The sequence below is a fragment of the Coregonus lavaretus genome, assembly GCF_964263955.1.
Source record: "Coregonus lavaretus genome assembly, chromosome: 11".
NCBI classification, from domain to species: domain Eukaryota; kingdom Metazoa; phylum Chordata; class Actinopteri; order Salmoniformes; family Salmonidae; genus Coregonus; species Coregonus lavaretus.
The window spans coordinates 16,929,748-16,946,251 of record NC_139998.1 but is presented as its reverse complement, the minus strand read 5'-3'; the positions used below and the strand labels follow the sequence as shown (position 1 = coordinate 16,946,251).

The 16,504-nt window shown below is 42.2% G+C and overlaps 1 protein-coding gene across 8 annotated transcripts in view; it reads left to right on the top strand.

Moving 5' to 3' along the window:
- The window catches only part of LOC311136731 (protein arginine N-methyltransferase 8-B), a gene marked incomplete at both ends in the record, with an annotated part of 32,657 nt that extends 17,175 nt beyond the window's left edge, over positions 1 to 15,482 (top strand). For all 8 annotated transcript variants that reach the window (XM_084170998.1, XM_084170997.1, XM_084170996.1 and 5 more), the window contains 6 exons: positions 1,913 to 2,055; positions 3,450 to 3,537; positions 5,018 to 5,133; positions 9,044 to 9,194; positions 13,259 to 13,380; positions 15,399 to 15,482. In XM_084170998.1, coding sequence (XP_084027124.1) covers positions 1,913 to 2,055; positions 3,450 to 3,537; positions 5,018 to 5,133; positions 9,044 to 9,194; positions 13,259 to 13,380; positions 15,399 to 15,482 — 704 coding nt within the window. The remainder of the gene's footprint in view (positions 1 to 1,912; positions 2,056 to 3,449; positions 3,538 to 5,017; positions 5,134 to 9,043; positions 9,195 to 13,258; positions 13,381 to 15,398) is intronic.
- Between the last annotated feature and the right edge of the window lie 1,022 nt (positions 15,483 to 16,504).

Sequence of the window (16,504 nt, the reverse complement as noted above, 5' to 3'; positions counted from 1 at the left end):
TGTAAGATCTTAATTTGAGCCAGTTTGCTACAGCAGGAAAAGGATGTGAATTATTATGTGGATTATAATTAATGGATATTTCTGTAGGGTTTGAAAAAACTTTTGTTAGGGAAAATCATGTCTGAAATTTCAAAGTGGCCATTTCAAAACTCAAATACACTACAAATTCTCAGCAACAACAGAGTGATCAAATTAAGATCCTACATCTGTACAACAGAAAGTGGGTAATAGCTAGGTTTCCATCCAATTGTCGACAGATTTCCAATGCGAATATTCAAAAATCTGCATAAAGAAAAGATGCGCATTTTCCCACCAGTAGTGTATTTCCTCCAAACTGACTTGTTGCGGATAAAAATCAGTGCGTTATGTTTTCATGTACCGAATAAAAATCTAAAGTTCAATGTGTTTCCATCACATTTTCAACTCTACCGATAGTTTTGTCACAACTGTTGTGTTAAATAGCAAATGTGCCTACTCTGGTCTTGGCAGGTGCACTCAACAGCTCGCAGATACAAAGTGGGTATGTGCTGGTAGGCTACTCTACATGATGATATTATTATGGATAACAGTAAGAATATTTGTGTTTGTTAAACTGCAGTCAAGCATCAAGCATATTGGAAAGGAGCATCAAGATCACCCTGTGAAGTTCATCATAACTCATCTGTAGCCTAATAAACTGCATGGCTTCCCGAGTCGTAGTGGGAGAGCCACACAACATGTCATCGCGTGACTCTAAGTTTACTTCGATATGATGGTTATTATATTGTGAGAGATTTATTATTTTTATAATTGATGGGATGACTAACTTAGAAAGAATGCATTCTTGACTGGGCTAATGTAGGCTGTGACACCTGGCAAGCTGTGATTGATGTGAAGAGCTGTTTTAGGGGGTAAAGTGAGATAGGGATTTGTGTCTTCAGATGCTGGAATATACTGGTTCTTTGTGATCTGTGAACCTTCCTTGGACGTAGGAATGGTGTCTAAGGGAGCTGGCTCTTCTCACTATGACAGGTTGTTATGATATGGACATATGCCTGGTAACAGAGATGCATCAACGGATTGGCTGAGTAAAGTTTAAACCACACTCAGTCCTTTACTCTGATTGGCCAACAGAGAGGTGGGAAACTCTCTCTGTCAGAGTATTTGAGCAACAATCTGAAACAATGGATTTAGTTCTCTGGGGTGCCCTGCGAGGTATTTCAGAGAGCCCGTATATACGAAACATCATATTTACCATTGAAGGTTTTTGCATTAATTAAAATAACTAGTATATCTTAGAAGTCGTGTTGACCTCTTTTGTTCCTAATACCAGATTTGAATTGACGCGACTTTGACAATATCAATATTAGCGCATAAAGGAGTTTCCACCAACATTTCTCGCATAATACATTTTACAGACACAAAAAGATCCCACCATGTCGAACAAACAAATGATCTGTCGGCATTTATACAATTGTACTGAAACTTCCTGCTTCCATCACAGCTGTCGTGATTTTTTTTAATACAGTATCACTTTACTCACATAAAAACTGTGGATGGAAACGTGGTTAATGATTAGAATCTTTCTGTATGAATGTATCTTCCCAGCTAGCACATAAGATTCTGAGAACCATATGTTTCTTACATCTTGTTGAGAGCATGTTGTTCTTTGGTTATTTTGCATACAACCTTCCCACAACTTTATGGATTAAAGTAAAATAAAATTGGTAATGTTCTAGGAACGTTCTCCAAATGGTTTTACATTGGGAATGTTCTCAAATTGTTCAGAACACGTTAAGAAAGTAAGTTGAGACCCAGTGTTAGAAGCAGAGCTTAAGTGTTCTGTGCTGTGATGTTAACCTCCTATGTACTCTTCACAGAGACCTAATATGATTTGCTCCATGATAATGGTGTGTTATGGTATGTCTTGCAGTTATCACCATCTTCAGGGGCAAGGTGGAGGAAGTGGAGCTGCCAGTGGAGAAGGTTGACATCATCATCTCAGAGTGGATGGGCTACTGTCTCTTCTATGAGTCCATGCTTAATACCGTCATCTTTGCACGGGACAAGTGGCTGGTACGCATGTTTGTGTGTGTGTGTCTGTGTGTGTGTGTGTGTGTGTGTACATATGTGCGTTCATATGTTTTTTTTTTTTTTTTTTTTTTTTCCACCTTTATTTAACCAGGTAAACCAGTTGAGAACAAGTTCTCATTTACAACTGCGACCTGGCCAAGATAAAGCAAAGCAGTGCGATAAAAACAACAACACAGAGTTACATATGGGGTAAAACAAAACAAAGTCAAAAATACAACAGAAATACATATATATACAGTGTGTGCAAATGTAGCAAGGTATGGAGGTAAGGCAATAAAATAGGCTATAGTGCAAAATAATTACAATTAGTATTAACACTGGAATGATAGATGTGCAAGAGATGATGTGCAAATAGAGATACTGGGGTACAAATGAGCAAAATAAATAACAATATAGGGATGAGGTAGTTGGGCGGGCTAATTTCAGATGGGCTGTGTACAGGTGCAGTGATCGGTAAGGTGCTCTGACAACTGATGCTTAAAGTTAGTGAGGGAGATAAGTGTCTCCAGCTTCAGAGATTTTTGCAATTTGTTCCAGTCATTGGCAGCAGAGAACTGGAAGGAATTGCGGCCAAAGGAGGTGTTGGCTTTGGGGATGACCAGTGAGATATACCTGCTGGAGCGCAGACTACGGGTGGGTGTTGCTATGGTGACCAATGAGCTAAGATAAGGCGGGGATTTGCCTAGCAGTGATTTATAGATGGCCTGGAGCCAGTGGGTTTGGCGACGAATATGTAGTGAGGACCAGCCAACAAGAGCGTACAGGTCACAGTGGTGGGTATTATATGGGGCTTTGGAGACAAAACGGATGGCACTGTGATAGACTACATCCAATTTGCTGAGTAGAGTGTTGGAGGCTATTTTGTAAATTACATCGCCGAAGTCAAGGATCGGTAGGATAGTCAGTTTTACGAGGGCATGTTTGGCAGCATGAGTGAAGGAGGCTTTGTTGCGAAATAGGAAACCGATTCTAGATTTAACTTTGGATTGGAGATTCTTAATGTGAGTCTGGAAGGAGCGTTTACAGTCTAACCAGACACCTAGATATTTGTAGTTGTCCACATACTCTAGGTCAGACCCGTCGAGAGGAGTGATTCTAGTCGGGTGGGCGGGTGCAAGCAGCGTTCGGTTGAAGAGCATGCATTTAGTTTTACTAGTGTTTAAGAGCAGTTGGAGGCTACTGAAGGAGTAGCAAATGCACTAACCGGACATGCTAGCAGAACGAACAATGCTCTAACCTCATGGACTTAACCAGGGATGAAAACCATAACCTGGCCCGGTGTTTGGTTCTTCTCACATGCAGCACAGCTGAGAAATGACATGTCTTGTGGGCAGGATTGATTGCAGGGTCTTTTTTCCTCCCCGTATTTTACACAGAAACCCGGCGGACTGATGTTTCCAGACCGTGCTGCGCTGTATGTGGTGGCCATCGAGGACAGGCAGTACAAGGACTTCAAAATCCACTGTGAGTGTGATTGTGTGTGTGTGTTTAGTTGGCCCTGTGCCCTCCCATAAATCCTGCTGCCCCTGACTCGCTCTCTATTCCCAGGGTGGATCTTACCTGGCTTGTGTTTCTGCTTTGCTAATAGACCGTGAATGTAGAACAACCAATTGCAGCACATGCACAAAATACACACACACACACACACTTAAGCACACACACACACAATTGCACAGACACACACACACACAAACACACACACACACACACATTAGTGTTGGTGCATTTGAACTTTTCAAAGGCATAAGTGATGATCGATCTGATATTACAAGTCAACAAGCCTCTCCATCTCTGTGCTAGCCCACACTAATGCTCTCCTGGAGGATTTGGTGGAATTCTTCATTCTTCATCTCAGCACAGAGACCAGAGACCAGAGACCAGAGCCATGGCAGTAGAACAGAGGACAAGAAGCAGAACCAACACACGCACCCACTCCCCATACACACCTCCACAACTAGGGAATTACACACCGTGAGACAGTGAGCTCCTTAGGCTTACAGAAACCCAGGCCACATGACTGAGCACTAGTGCTGTTTCTCTCTCTGCCGTGTGCAGAGGGAGGTTTTAGGGAAAGCTTTGAGAAGAGATAGAAAACGATTGGGGCACCTTGTCCATATTGGGCCCAGTCTGGTTCCAACAAACAGATGCTTATACTGTGGATGCCTTTTGAGAAGGGATGGCATGCTGGATCTCTTAGTGCTCTAAAATAATGTTCTGTCGTCATGAGAGAAGGGCTGTATTCATTAGGGCATACCATAGCAAACAGAAGATGGAAATTAGCATTTCTTATCAGTCCATTTTCTTACGTTTGATGCTTAAGGAATACGACCTAGGACTGGGCTACTTCAGTTTTAGGGCCTAAGAATGCACATCAACAGCTGAGGTGCGACCTGCTCATTATTCCCTCCTCCTCCTGTCGTTACACTTAAGTGGTTCCACTTTAATGGGACACAATAGAGATGCTTACAAGCACACTATCTTAAAGATGCACTTCGGGATCTGAAATTATGCAAACGTTTGACAGTGCATCTTTAAGTACTGTAGCCATGCATAATCCATGATCAGTTAACCTGAGGAGAAAATATATTAGGGAAGAGAAGGAGAATCTCTCTGTTTACTGCCATTCACTGCACTGCAGTGATGGTTAGCCGGCAAAGTGCAACAGAGTCTAAGGAAGCTGTCTACCCAACCCTATAGAAGGGCAATGAAATACTGTAAATCAGCCCTAGAGAGGGAGGAATACAATGTCTGTTTCTGAAATGGCCCTCAATTCCCTATTTAGTCCACTACTTTTGACCAGAGTCCTTGGGCCCTGGTCAACTACATAGGGATTAGGGTGCCATATCGGATACACACAATGTATTCCTCCCTCTCTAGGGAAGATTTATTTAATATTCCACCTTTATTCCACAAAGGTGTTCCATAATGTGCTGTGTTTCCACAGGGTGGGAGAACGTGTATGGCTTTGACATGACTTGCATCCGTAACGTGGCCATAAAGGAGCCCCTGGTGGACATGGTGGACCCCAAACAGGTGGTCACCAACTCTTGCCTGATCAAGGTCAGCTATGTCTTTACTTCACGTGTGTGTGTGTGCGTAAGTGTACATGTGTGGGTGTAGGACTGTTTTGCATGTCTGTGTGTGTGACATGCTTCGAGTTGCACCGTCCGCAACCGCAGGGCTCTCCAGAGGGTGGTGCGGTCAGCCCAACGCATCACCGGGGGACACTGCCTGCCCTCCAGGACATCTACAGCATCTGGTGACACATTTTAAATTCAGGCTGTAACACAGCAAAATGTGGGAAAAGTCAAGGAGTGTGAATACTTTCTGAAGGCACTGTATATACTGTATTCTAGTCAAGGCTCATCCTATATAACTACTGCTCTACACACCTTTTCTGTTCATATATTGTCCATACTGTCTATACACACCATCATATATATATATATATATATATATATATATATATATATATATATATATATATATATATATATATATATATATATATATATATATATATACATATATATATATTTATATTCTGGACTCTGATTATGTCTCATTCTGATATTTTTGGATTTGTGTGTATTGTTTTGTATTGTTAGGTATTACTGCACTGTTGGAGCTAGAAACATAAGCATTTCGCTGCACCTGCGATAACATCTGCAAATGTTGTGTACGCGACCAATAAAATTTGATTTGATTTGTAAATGTGGGTAGGATTTGGGGAGGCCCAGCAGTGTGAAAGCCCACAGTTGAATCACAAAGCATTGACTCAGCGTTGTCTCTGGGCTCATGCAGTGTGGGATTTACATAACCAGTGTTACTGTTATTATTATAATGGACCACCAGACGATATCTTGATCTGTTAATTAGAATGGGGAACATAGCTGCTAAACTCCAGGTTTTGGACAGCTGTGGTGTGTACTTCGTATCCACATGCCTCAACGTAACTTGGCAATGTTGGAAACACACCGATTATAACCTAATTCGTGGTCACTTTCTGAGTCAAAATGCAGGCTGAGATCTACCCCACAGAAGAAAAGAAAATAACATAAGCCTATGCAACATTAACCTATTAAAACCCATTCTGTATCAATGAGGATTGTGCAGTAGACTATAGGATGAATACATTATTATTGCATATTGGCTATTCTTGAATTGCCCTGCCAATGTTGTTCATCTCACACCATTTAAAAATTATATTTCAAAACATGAGGTACTGGTAATAGATCAGTTATTGTATTACTTCTTGTGAGGCATAAATTGAAATCATTTGCATTTCTTTATTTTACTGGACTGATGGTGTCTGTATCTGATGGTCAGTCTCAGTGGATGGAGAGAGAGAGGGAGATATATTGTGTGTGTGAGAGAGAGAAGCCCCTTAAATTGAAATTGAGAGAGAGCAGCAGATAGGCTGCCTCTCACCGTCCCTCAATTCTTCCTCCCTCCTCTGACTGACCAAAAAGGGGACACCGTCTTCCATTTGATGGCGAAATTCAAGTCAGACTTAATTTCTGACTCATGCACCAATTCATATTGTTACTCGTATGACCAGGGAACGTGAATTACTCCTCGATATTAGAAAGACACAAGCCGCTAATAACAACGCAAGTCTATCGATACACTTTGTAACGCGAGTGGATAGGGGAGAGCGTTTTATATCTTATAAAAGTGTTGAATAAAGTGACAGTGCTTAATAAAATCTTAAACATGAACTCAATCATAAAAACAGCAGATCTCTGCGGTATTCATTGACAGTCTCTCTCTAGTTATGGTTTTTAAAGTTTCGAAATCAAATCTCACACATTAGAGTCGACTACCAACTTCGCTGTGGGCTCATGGAAGCTGCAGACAAAGTGATCTGAGTGATCTGATTGGCCAGCTGTAGGCCTGTTTGCACTTGATTTGTTCTTGTACCTTCAGACATGTACCTTCAGACATGAAATGGTTGGAAATGGGAAAACTTTGATTAACCGGCGCGCAGGGCAGCTGAATCAAGTACAAATAAAAAATTAGGAACGCAAAGCTTTATCGATGGGCTTTTTACAGAAATGCTTGGCAATTGACTAGGAAAGCCACAGAGATCGCGATCGACCGGTTGGTGACCACTGGGTTACAGTAAAGGGACAGTAAACAATCCACATACCAATCACAATTCAGAGGCGTCCTCAGCTGTAAATGGACAATATGTTACCCTAATGTGATCCTTCGATCTGAGCCTTCTGGCCATGCTGATAAAGTCCTTCACTACTAGGTACAGGGATTGTGCCATGCATGATGCCATGCATCTATTCCCATGTCTAGACTGCTGATTGTGCAGTTTGTCGAGGAGCCCTTCTAGTTTATTGATTCTGCTTTTCTCAGTTCAGATGTTAAATAACTAAAGTGTTTCAATTGCTGCTGTCTAAAGCCATTAGACTGTAATAATAGGAAGCAGGGGAAATAATCTTCAAGATTTTGTCCATGCGCCTGTAAGATGAAACCCCTTTGAAAATGACAACCCACTCACAAGCTGTTGCATGTCTCTAATTGGATTACAGGATGAATCATATCATTAATCTTATACACAGACAGTGTGCAAAGGAGCTTAGGCTGTTAAAAATATAAAATGAGTGCCTCATGTTCAAAACTTTACCTTTGCTGTGAGTGAGAGAGAGCCGAATTGAATTGTTGTCCTGCACTATAAAAATATGACTTTCAGGAGTTTGTGGTGCATGACTAAAATAAACAGTTTTTACTCTTATGGAAGCTGGGAGTTGTTTGCGAAAGATAGCAGGGGAGCTTGACTTTGAATTACGCTTTTTTGTTTTTACTGCTGATTGCCCGATACATAAAAGTCATATTTTTCCACTGCAAATATGTGGGCCTCACCAGAACAGAGAGCTGTGTTCCACCACCATATGCTCTCCTCTCTCTCCTCTCTCTCCTCTCTCTCCTCTCTCTCCTCTCTCCTCTCTCTCCTCTCTCTCCTCTCTCCTCTCTCTCCTCTCTCTCCTCTCTCCTCTCTCTCCTCTCTCCTCTCTCTCCTCTCTCTCCTCTCTCCTCTCTCTCCTCTCTCTCCTCTCTCTCCTCTCTCCTCTCTCTCCTCTCTCTCCTCTCTCTCCTCTCTCCCACTGCAGAATCAGTGACATCAGATACCCTGTTAAAATATGGCATATAAAGGAGCAGGACACCACCACAATGCTACCCTGACAACAGTTGCTGCCTTGGTTCTCCAGCCAAATGACCCCATCTTCTCCTCGTTCTCCCCCCTATAGTGGGGTTTCCTTGGCTAGTCCCTCTGGGGGGAGGGGGTAGTGGGGTTTGGTTTCAGATCCGTGAACCTTGAACCCAAAAGGAGAAGTTGGAGCAGAGTAGCAGAAAGCAGAGGCCTCATCCCTGACAGAGAGAATAAGGGGCTCAGGGATAATACAGGACACAATGCTCAGAGGCACCGCCACACAGCTCATATGACACGCATATAAGACCTGCACCTGGACACACTCACACCTCTCAGCTCCTTACAAGACTTAAGACTTGGCCAGCCTCCCATGGCAGGCTGCTTAATGGCCACCCACAGAGGAAGAGTTAGGCCTACAGATGTAGAATCTTAATTTGACCTGTATTGTCGCAGCAAAATAATCCTGCAGCAACATGATTTTAACGTTTAGTCCCTAATGTTGCTTGATCAGTGGTTAGGCTATTAGCTGGTCCAAATGAGGGTACACGAAAAGTGGAATACTGTTAATATAACTGTGTGATTAGTACGGGTTTTAAGTGAATTTATGTCAATCACGAAGCTCATTTGCATTTCCTGTGGCACAGGAAAATTCTCAGCATCAAAAGAGTGATCCTACATCTGTACATGTACATGAAAAATGGTGTGAATAGAACCCCAATCACTATGGATTCTGTATGTGATTAGCATTAACAATGCTAGCTGTAGATGTAACAGAGCAGTGTGGTTATTCTCGCTCTTCAACAGGAGGTGGACATCTACACAGTGAAGACTGAGGACTTATCCTTCACTTCAGCCTTCTGCCTTCAGATCCAGAGGAACGACTACATCCACGCCCTGGTCACCTACTTCAACATTGAGTTCACCAAGTGTCACAAGAAGACTGGCTTCTCCACCGGTACGTCCTCAACTCTCTTTCTCTTCTCAGTCTCGGTCTCTCTCTCTCTCTCCCCCCCCCCCCCTCTCTCTCTCTCTCTCTCTCTCTCTCTCTCTCTCTCTCTCTCTCTCTCTCTCTCTCTCTCTCTCTCACTCCCTCCCTCACTCACTCACTCACTCACTCACTCACTCTCTCATTGATTTTTCACACAGGCTTATATACTATAGTATACTACGGTATAAATACTATAGTATTCACTGTAGTGTTTTTGCTGATTTTACTGTAGTATTCATTGTAGTATACTGTATTTTTTTTACAGTTAACTATAGTAGAAATATTATAGTAACATAACTGTAGTATACTGTAGTATTTACTGTAGAGTTCTTGTGGATATTACTGTATTATTTACTATAGTGTTTTTTAAAAATTATCTTTGACATAGAAGTGGAGGCTTTCTCCATGAGGAAACCTACTGGACAAATACTAAAATAGCAAATTGTCCACAACCTGTAGGTAGGTAGGTAGGTAGGTAGTTCTGGTGTCTGAACGGATAGTTCAGCATTCCACTCTTTTGTATAACCTGTATGGAACAAAATATGATCTATACTTGGCATGTAGGTTTCTCACTTATGGGTGGCACAAATTGGGATATGGGGAAGGGTAATGAGCAGGGTACTGTATATGCAAATTAAATACTGAAGTATTTACTATAGTTAACAAACTGTAGTGTTTTTGCGGACTTTTATGTTTTTGCGGACATTACTGTAGTATTTACTACAGTGTTGTTTTGTGGATCATGCGGTAGTATTTACTATAGTATTCTACAACATTCTATAGTAAGTACTATACATGTTCAAGGGATACTACAGTGTGTAGTGTAGTATTCTACAGTATACTACAGTTTACAATAGAATTCTATAGTAAACTGTAGTATTTGTTCATGTGGGAGGCTCATAAGTGCTCTTGTACAGTTCACTGTGTTGTTATCAGACCAACTCCTGACAGACCTAGGGGTTTATCCTTTTAATTGGCGGCAGCCGCAGCAGATTATAGGCTAGGAGAGTCCTGCTGCTCCCTGACAGGTCAGCTAGAGTTCCAGCTCCCTGCCCACCATCCTCCCATCCTCCCTGTGGGTTCAATCCCAATCCGTATTCACAGACAAAGACCCGCCTTTAATGAGCTCTTTGATAGAAAGGCCTAGACTACAACAGCAAACACTGATATGACTGGAAATTAGAAGAGCTTTGAGTCCCCAGTTGATTTGCATGATCCAGAGAACTTGTGTGATGGCAAGAATCGTGTTTGTCAGTAAGCGACCTCTAGTGGTGGTGTGATGTTATCGATCCTCTGTGATTATACATCATGTCTACAGTAGTTCGCCTTCATCAGAGTTTGTGATGCAAATAGGAGACTTTAAACTGTGACTTTCTGTGGCTTGCATTATGCATGCATTATGCAGAGGCAGTGGCAAGATTACCATGTGTTGTCACTTTGAAAAGTGGACAATGTCTTACTTTTGACCTCCAATCATATGCAGCTCTTCCAGCTCCTTTAGTATTGATTTGAGCCTGTCCATCAAACCAAATCACCTTAGCCAACGCTAAACCCTGCTAGGCTCACTGAACCCCTGATACACATCTAAATGCGCACATGGAGGCCTATGTCCTCTATTGCCATTGATTTCCTATATCCTATATCATAGGACAGGTATTTCTAGTTTCAAGTTTCAACGTTTATTCGCCACGTGCACAGGAGATAACAGATGTAAAACAGTACAGTAACATTCTTACCCTGAGAGCTCTTTCCCAACAATGCAGTGATTATAATAATAATGTAGATAATAATAGAAAATATATATTTTTTAAACAACAACACAAGAAGTATGATGTATGAAGAAGCACGAGAATTCAATTATATACAGGTCAGTGCCAGTACCTTATTCAATGTACAGGGGTACTGGAGTGGTTGAGATGGGTTTATACATAAAAAGTGACTGGTAGTAGGATATACTGTACATGTAAACAGGGCTGAAAAGTGACTGGTAGCAGAAATATACTGTATAAATACTTATGGTAATGTACTAATGGTAATATATACAGTACATGGAAAAAGAGCATACAGAGGCACTCGGACATATACTGTATGCTGCTGGAAAATATCACCAATTAAACTACCATAACAAATATAGGCTTATCTATTCTGTTTAGGTTCCCACTGCGTACAGCTTTCATACTGTAATCTGTGTGTGTGTGTGTGTGTTCATGCAGCAGCCATGCTGATCAGCAACTCCTTTTATCCATGAGCCCTCAAACGGCGTGCCTTTAAAGTCTGAGGTACAAAGTTACCCCAAGACAGCCGGCTGAAATTCGATTAAAGTTGTGTTGACCTTTGAGCCTTGGCCAAGCGATAGTTTAACAGTGCAGGCACAGGTGGGCGCACATTGTTGTTTTGGGCGGGGGTATCGGTTATCAGCAGTGTGCAGCTGGAGATAAGCTGAGACACACAAATACAAACACACACATGCATGCGCGCATATTGTTTATATGAAAAAAATAACTACGTCGCTCTAGATAAGAGTGTCTGCTAAATGACTAAAATGTAAAATGTAAATACACACACACATAAACACACATGTACAGTCAGGTCCAAAATTATTGGCACCCTTGATAAAGATGAGCAAAAAATACTGTATAAAATAAATATGACAAATACTTAGCTATATTGTAGGCTCCCCACATCATTTTAAAATGATATTATTTTATAATACAATTGATCAGAGAAAGAGATTTTGTTTAACAAGTTATATTTTATTTTCTCTAAAAGATATTGTTTGTTTGTTTTCAATACATTTCAATACCTCACCTTGCGAGGATAACAGCACTGAGCCTTTTTCTAAAATGTTTTATGAAGAGAACACATTAGAAGGGATCTTAGACCATTCCTCCATACAGAATCTTTCCAGATCCTTGATATCCTTCGTCTGCTCTTATGGACTGCCCTCTTCAATTAAAACCACAGGTTTTCAATGGGGTTCCAGTCCAGAGACTGAGATGGTCATTGCAAAATGATGATTTTGGGGTCAAATAATCATTTCTTTTTGGATTTTGATGTGTGCTTGGGGTCATTTTCTTGGTGGAAGATCCACATGAGCATATACACACGAGCACACATACGCATGCACAAACACACACACACAGTCTTGTACAGCTAACCTTGTGGGGACACACAATTCAGTCCCATTCAAAATCCTGTTTTCCCAAACCCCTAGCCCTAAACCTAACCCTAACCCTAACCTGTACTCTTACCCTCCTAACCCTAACACTAAAACTAACTCTAGCTTCTAACCCTAACTAATTCAAACCTTAACCCCCTAGAAATAGCATTTAGCATCGTGGGGACTAACAAAATGTTCCCAGTTGGTCAAATTTGTGTTTGTTTACTATTCTTGTGGGGACTTCTGGTCCCCACAAGAATAGTTAAACATGTCCACACACACACACACACACACACACTTCAAGTAGCAGAATGCATGTGGGCGGGGTAATGGGAGAAATGGAGATTGACAAGGACAAACATCAGTAGGGAGGGTCAACCCAATCAGTTCCTCTTATCTATTATATCAACATTTGATATCCTGATTTGAACCAGCATTTTAGCATGACAGATCCTCAGTGCTGTATCTACGTTTGTAAATAGCATTATGATATAGTGAATCACATACATTCACGGTCAGAACCATGGGCAGCACTTTTCAGAACCAAGAGATACAAAACGAGAAGAAAAATACGAATGTTACAAAAGTTGTGTCTTGGTGGCTAATAAGTGCATGAGAGGTCCAATGTCAAAGGTAAAAGGTTACATTTATGTTAGTTTTTGTTGGTGGTCAAAACTTTGGCTCATGATTGTTTTGGTTTTAAGGGTCAGGTGTCATTTCCACTCTAAAAGCCAAATTAACTTCGCACTTCACTTGAGTTTCTGAACAAATCTCCCATTGACAATAACGCATTATTTACGTGAAAATATGAGTTAAGCGCACAGATCTGAAGTTAAGATTTGGCCCTAACTGCATGCCTGTCTTCCTACAGCCCCTGATGCTCCGTTCACACACTGGAAACAGACAGTCTTCTACCTGGAGGACTACCTGACCGTAAGGAGGGGCGAGGAGATCATTGGCAGCATCAACATGAAGCCCAACGAGAAGAACATAGTGAGTGTCTGAAATCTAAGACCAGTAAAAAGTCATTCACTTTGAGATAGAAGTTACACTTTTAGGGGTGGTTTCCTGGACACAGATTAAGTCTAGTCTTGGACTAAAAAGCAAGGTTCAGTGGAGAATCTCCAGTGCTTTGTAGTCCAGGAATAGTGTTAATAGTGTTCGGTAAACTGCCCCATCTAGGGACCAGAGTTTTTCTTAGTCTGGTCAAATTATTAGAAAAAAGGTCCTGGGGCCTCATTTATCAACTGTGCATACATTTCATACTAAATTCTGGCGGACGTGGAGATTCTAGAATTTTCATGTGCAACAAAAAAATTGGGATTTATCAAACTGTCGCATTGATAAATCCGTCCCATACTATATATGAGCATAACAACCCTGTCTGGAAAACGCCCTCAATTTACCTTTTGTGGTAGCAAAAACGTCATAATTTGCTGTATGATTTGGAAATGTTGGAACTGGGCCATCACTGTTTCTAAAAGAAACACAATGGCAAATTTGATGACATTTCTGTAGAGGTGTGGGCAGAATGTTTGAATATTTTGCAGTGACTTTTTCAAACAAAAAAATGCATGCCACCTATAGCAAGTGCCAAGCACTGGCCGCACATTCTGCAAGATTGATTGTCTATTCAAACAATTTTAAAGTAAATGCTACAGCCCACACTTCTATGCAAAAGAAAAATTGTTCTTCAATAATTTGTTTATCAATAGATGATTGTATTTTTATCTCCTGTCGTGGTATAGGCTTTGAGATTAAATAGGCTATGATGTCCCGCTCCTATCGCACAGCAATACTGTAGCCTACCCATACTGTCAAATAGTTTAAATAGGGTACCAGTCTATTTATTTTCAAGCATGCTTGGCTATTGAATGAGCGATGGATGAATGGTAGCCTAATATGTGTTGTGTAGCGAGAATAAACAAGTCATGTCAGAAAAGGAGAGACATGTCCTGCAATATGATTATGATTTAGGCCTATTTAATAACATTTAAAGAAACATAAGCCTACCTACATGCTGCTATGTGATCTCCTTACCAACGGCAAATGCATCTGTTTTGTCATTACGTTTTAATGTTTTTATTAGCCTACCATTGTGTGTAAAACACAAATTCCCCCAAAAGAACAATATTTGATTGCAATACAATTTTCCAACCACTAGAAGTTGTGCGTACGCATGGTCTGAGCTGTGCGTGGAGATGCACACTTTCCATGTTCAAAATGTATAAATACCAACCTTTGTGGGAAGACTGGAGCTGCAAGCTTTAGTCTTTTTTGTGCACACACAACTTTTATAAATGAGGACCCTGTCCCCTACCTTCTGTATGATAACTACAGACAATGGCCCAACAGGGATAGGTACAGGTTATACATACAACATCTATACTTGTCTAAAAAAATTAAGTCATAAGGTCAAATAAAGTCATTTCAGGCATGTAAGGCATTTAAACCAACATTATATGGCTAGAAAGAAACTCAATTCCACTACTACCTCTCCACAATAGACTGCTTGTTTGTCCTTCAATCATAATCTTTGTGATAGAGGTCAAAGGAGAGAGAGCACTAATCACTCCCAGACTAAACAGCAGATGAGGATACCAACAGTGTCAGTGCCCTCTCCTGCCAGAGGATTGAAGAGATGGAGTCCTGGAGTTCTCCTCCTTTCCTCATCTGTAGAAATTGCCTGTATGAGAGCTCTCAGTCAAGCCCATGTTCAGGTGATTGGCCTGAAATGAGAAAAGTCTGAACACTCACTTAGATTTTCCTCTCTCTTTTTTCCCCTGGTGAATTTTCTCTCTCTCTCTCTCTCTCTCTCTCCCCTCTCTCCCTCTCTCTCTCTCTCTCTCTCTCTCTCTCTCTCTCTCTCTCTCTCTCTCTCTCTCTCTCTCTCTCTCTCTCTCTCTCTCTCTCTCTCTCTCTCTCTCTCTCTCTCTCTCTCTCTCTCTCTCTCTCTCTCTCTCTCTCTCTCTCTCTCTCTCTCTCTCTCTCTCTCTCTCTCTGCCTTGCAGCGTGACTTGGACTTCACCTTTGAGCTGGATTTCAAAGGACAGATATGTGAGGCAGCCATCTCCCACGACTACAAGATGCGCTAGATAGGTGTCCAATAGGGAGAAGCCGGTGTGCAGTGCTGCCTGCAGCCCCACAAATACACAGAGGGAAGGAAGAGGCACTCCCATTGAGATAATAAGGAGAGAGGATGGGATGGAGGGAGGAGAGAGAGTGCAATGGAGGGATTAGAGAGGGTGGGATGGAGGGAGGAGAGAAGTTGGAATGGAGGGAGGAGAGGAGATGGAAGGATGAGAGAGAGTGGGATGGAGGGAGGAGATGGAGGGATGAGAGATGGTGGGATGGAGGGAGGAGAGAAGTTGGGATGGAGGGAGGAGATGGAGGGATTAGAGAGGTGGGATGGAGGGAGGAGAGAAGTTGGGATGGAGGGAGGAGATGGAGGGATTAGAGAGGTGGGATGGAGGGAGGAGAGAAGTTGGGATGGAGGGAGGAGATGGAGAGATTAGAGAGGTGGGATGGAGGGTGGAGAGAAATTGGGATGGAGGGAGGGAGGAGATGGAAGGATGAGAGAGGGTGGGATGGAGGGAGGAGAGAAGTTGGGATGGAGGGAGGAGATGGAGGGATTAGAGAGGGTGGGATGGAGGGAGGAGAGAAGTTGGGATGGAGGGAGGAGAGAAGTTGGGATGGAGGGAGGAGATGGAGGGATCAGAGAGGGTGGGATGGAGGGAGGAGAGGGAAGGATTAGACAGGGTGGGATGGAGGGAGGAGAGAAGTTGGGATGGAGGGAGGGAGGAGATGAAAGGATGAGAGAGGGTGGGATGGAGGGAGGAGATGGAGGGATTAGAGAGGGTGGGATGGAGGGAGGAGAGAAGTTGGGATGGAGGGAGGAGATGGAGGGATTAGAGAGGTGGGATGGAGGGAGGAGAGAAGTTGGGATGGAGGGCGGAGATGGAGGGATTAGAGAGGTGGGATGGGGGGAGGAGAGAAGTTGGGATGGAGGGCGGAGATGGAGGGATTAGAGAGGGTGGGATGCAGGAATCAGAGAGCAGATAGAGAGAATAGATGAAGAAGGGATGAGAGAGGATGGATGGAGAGAAATGGAAGGATA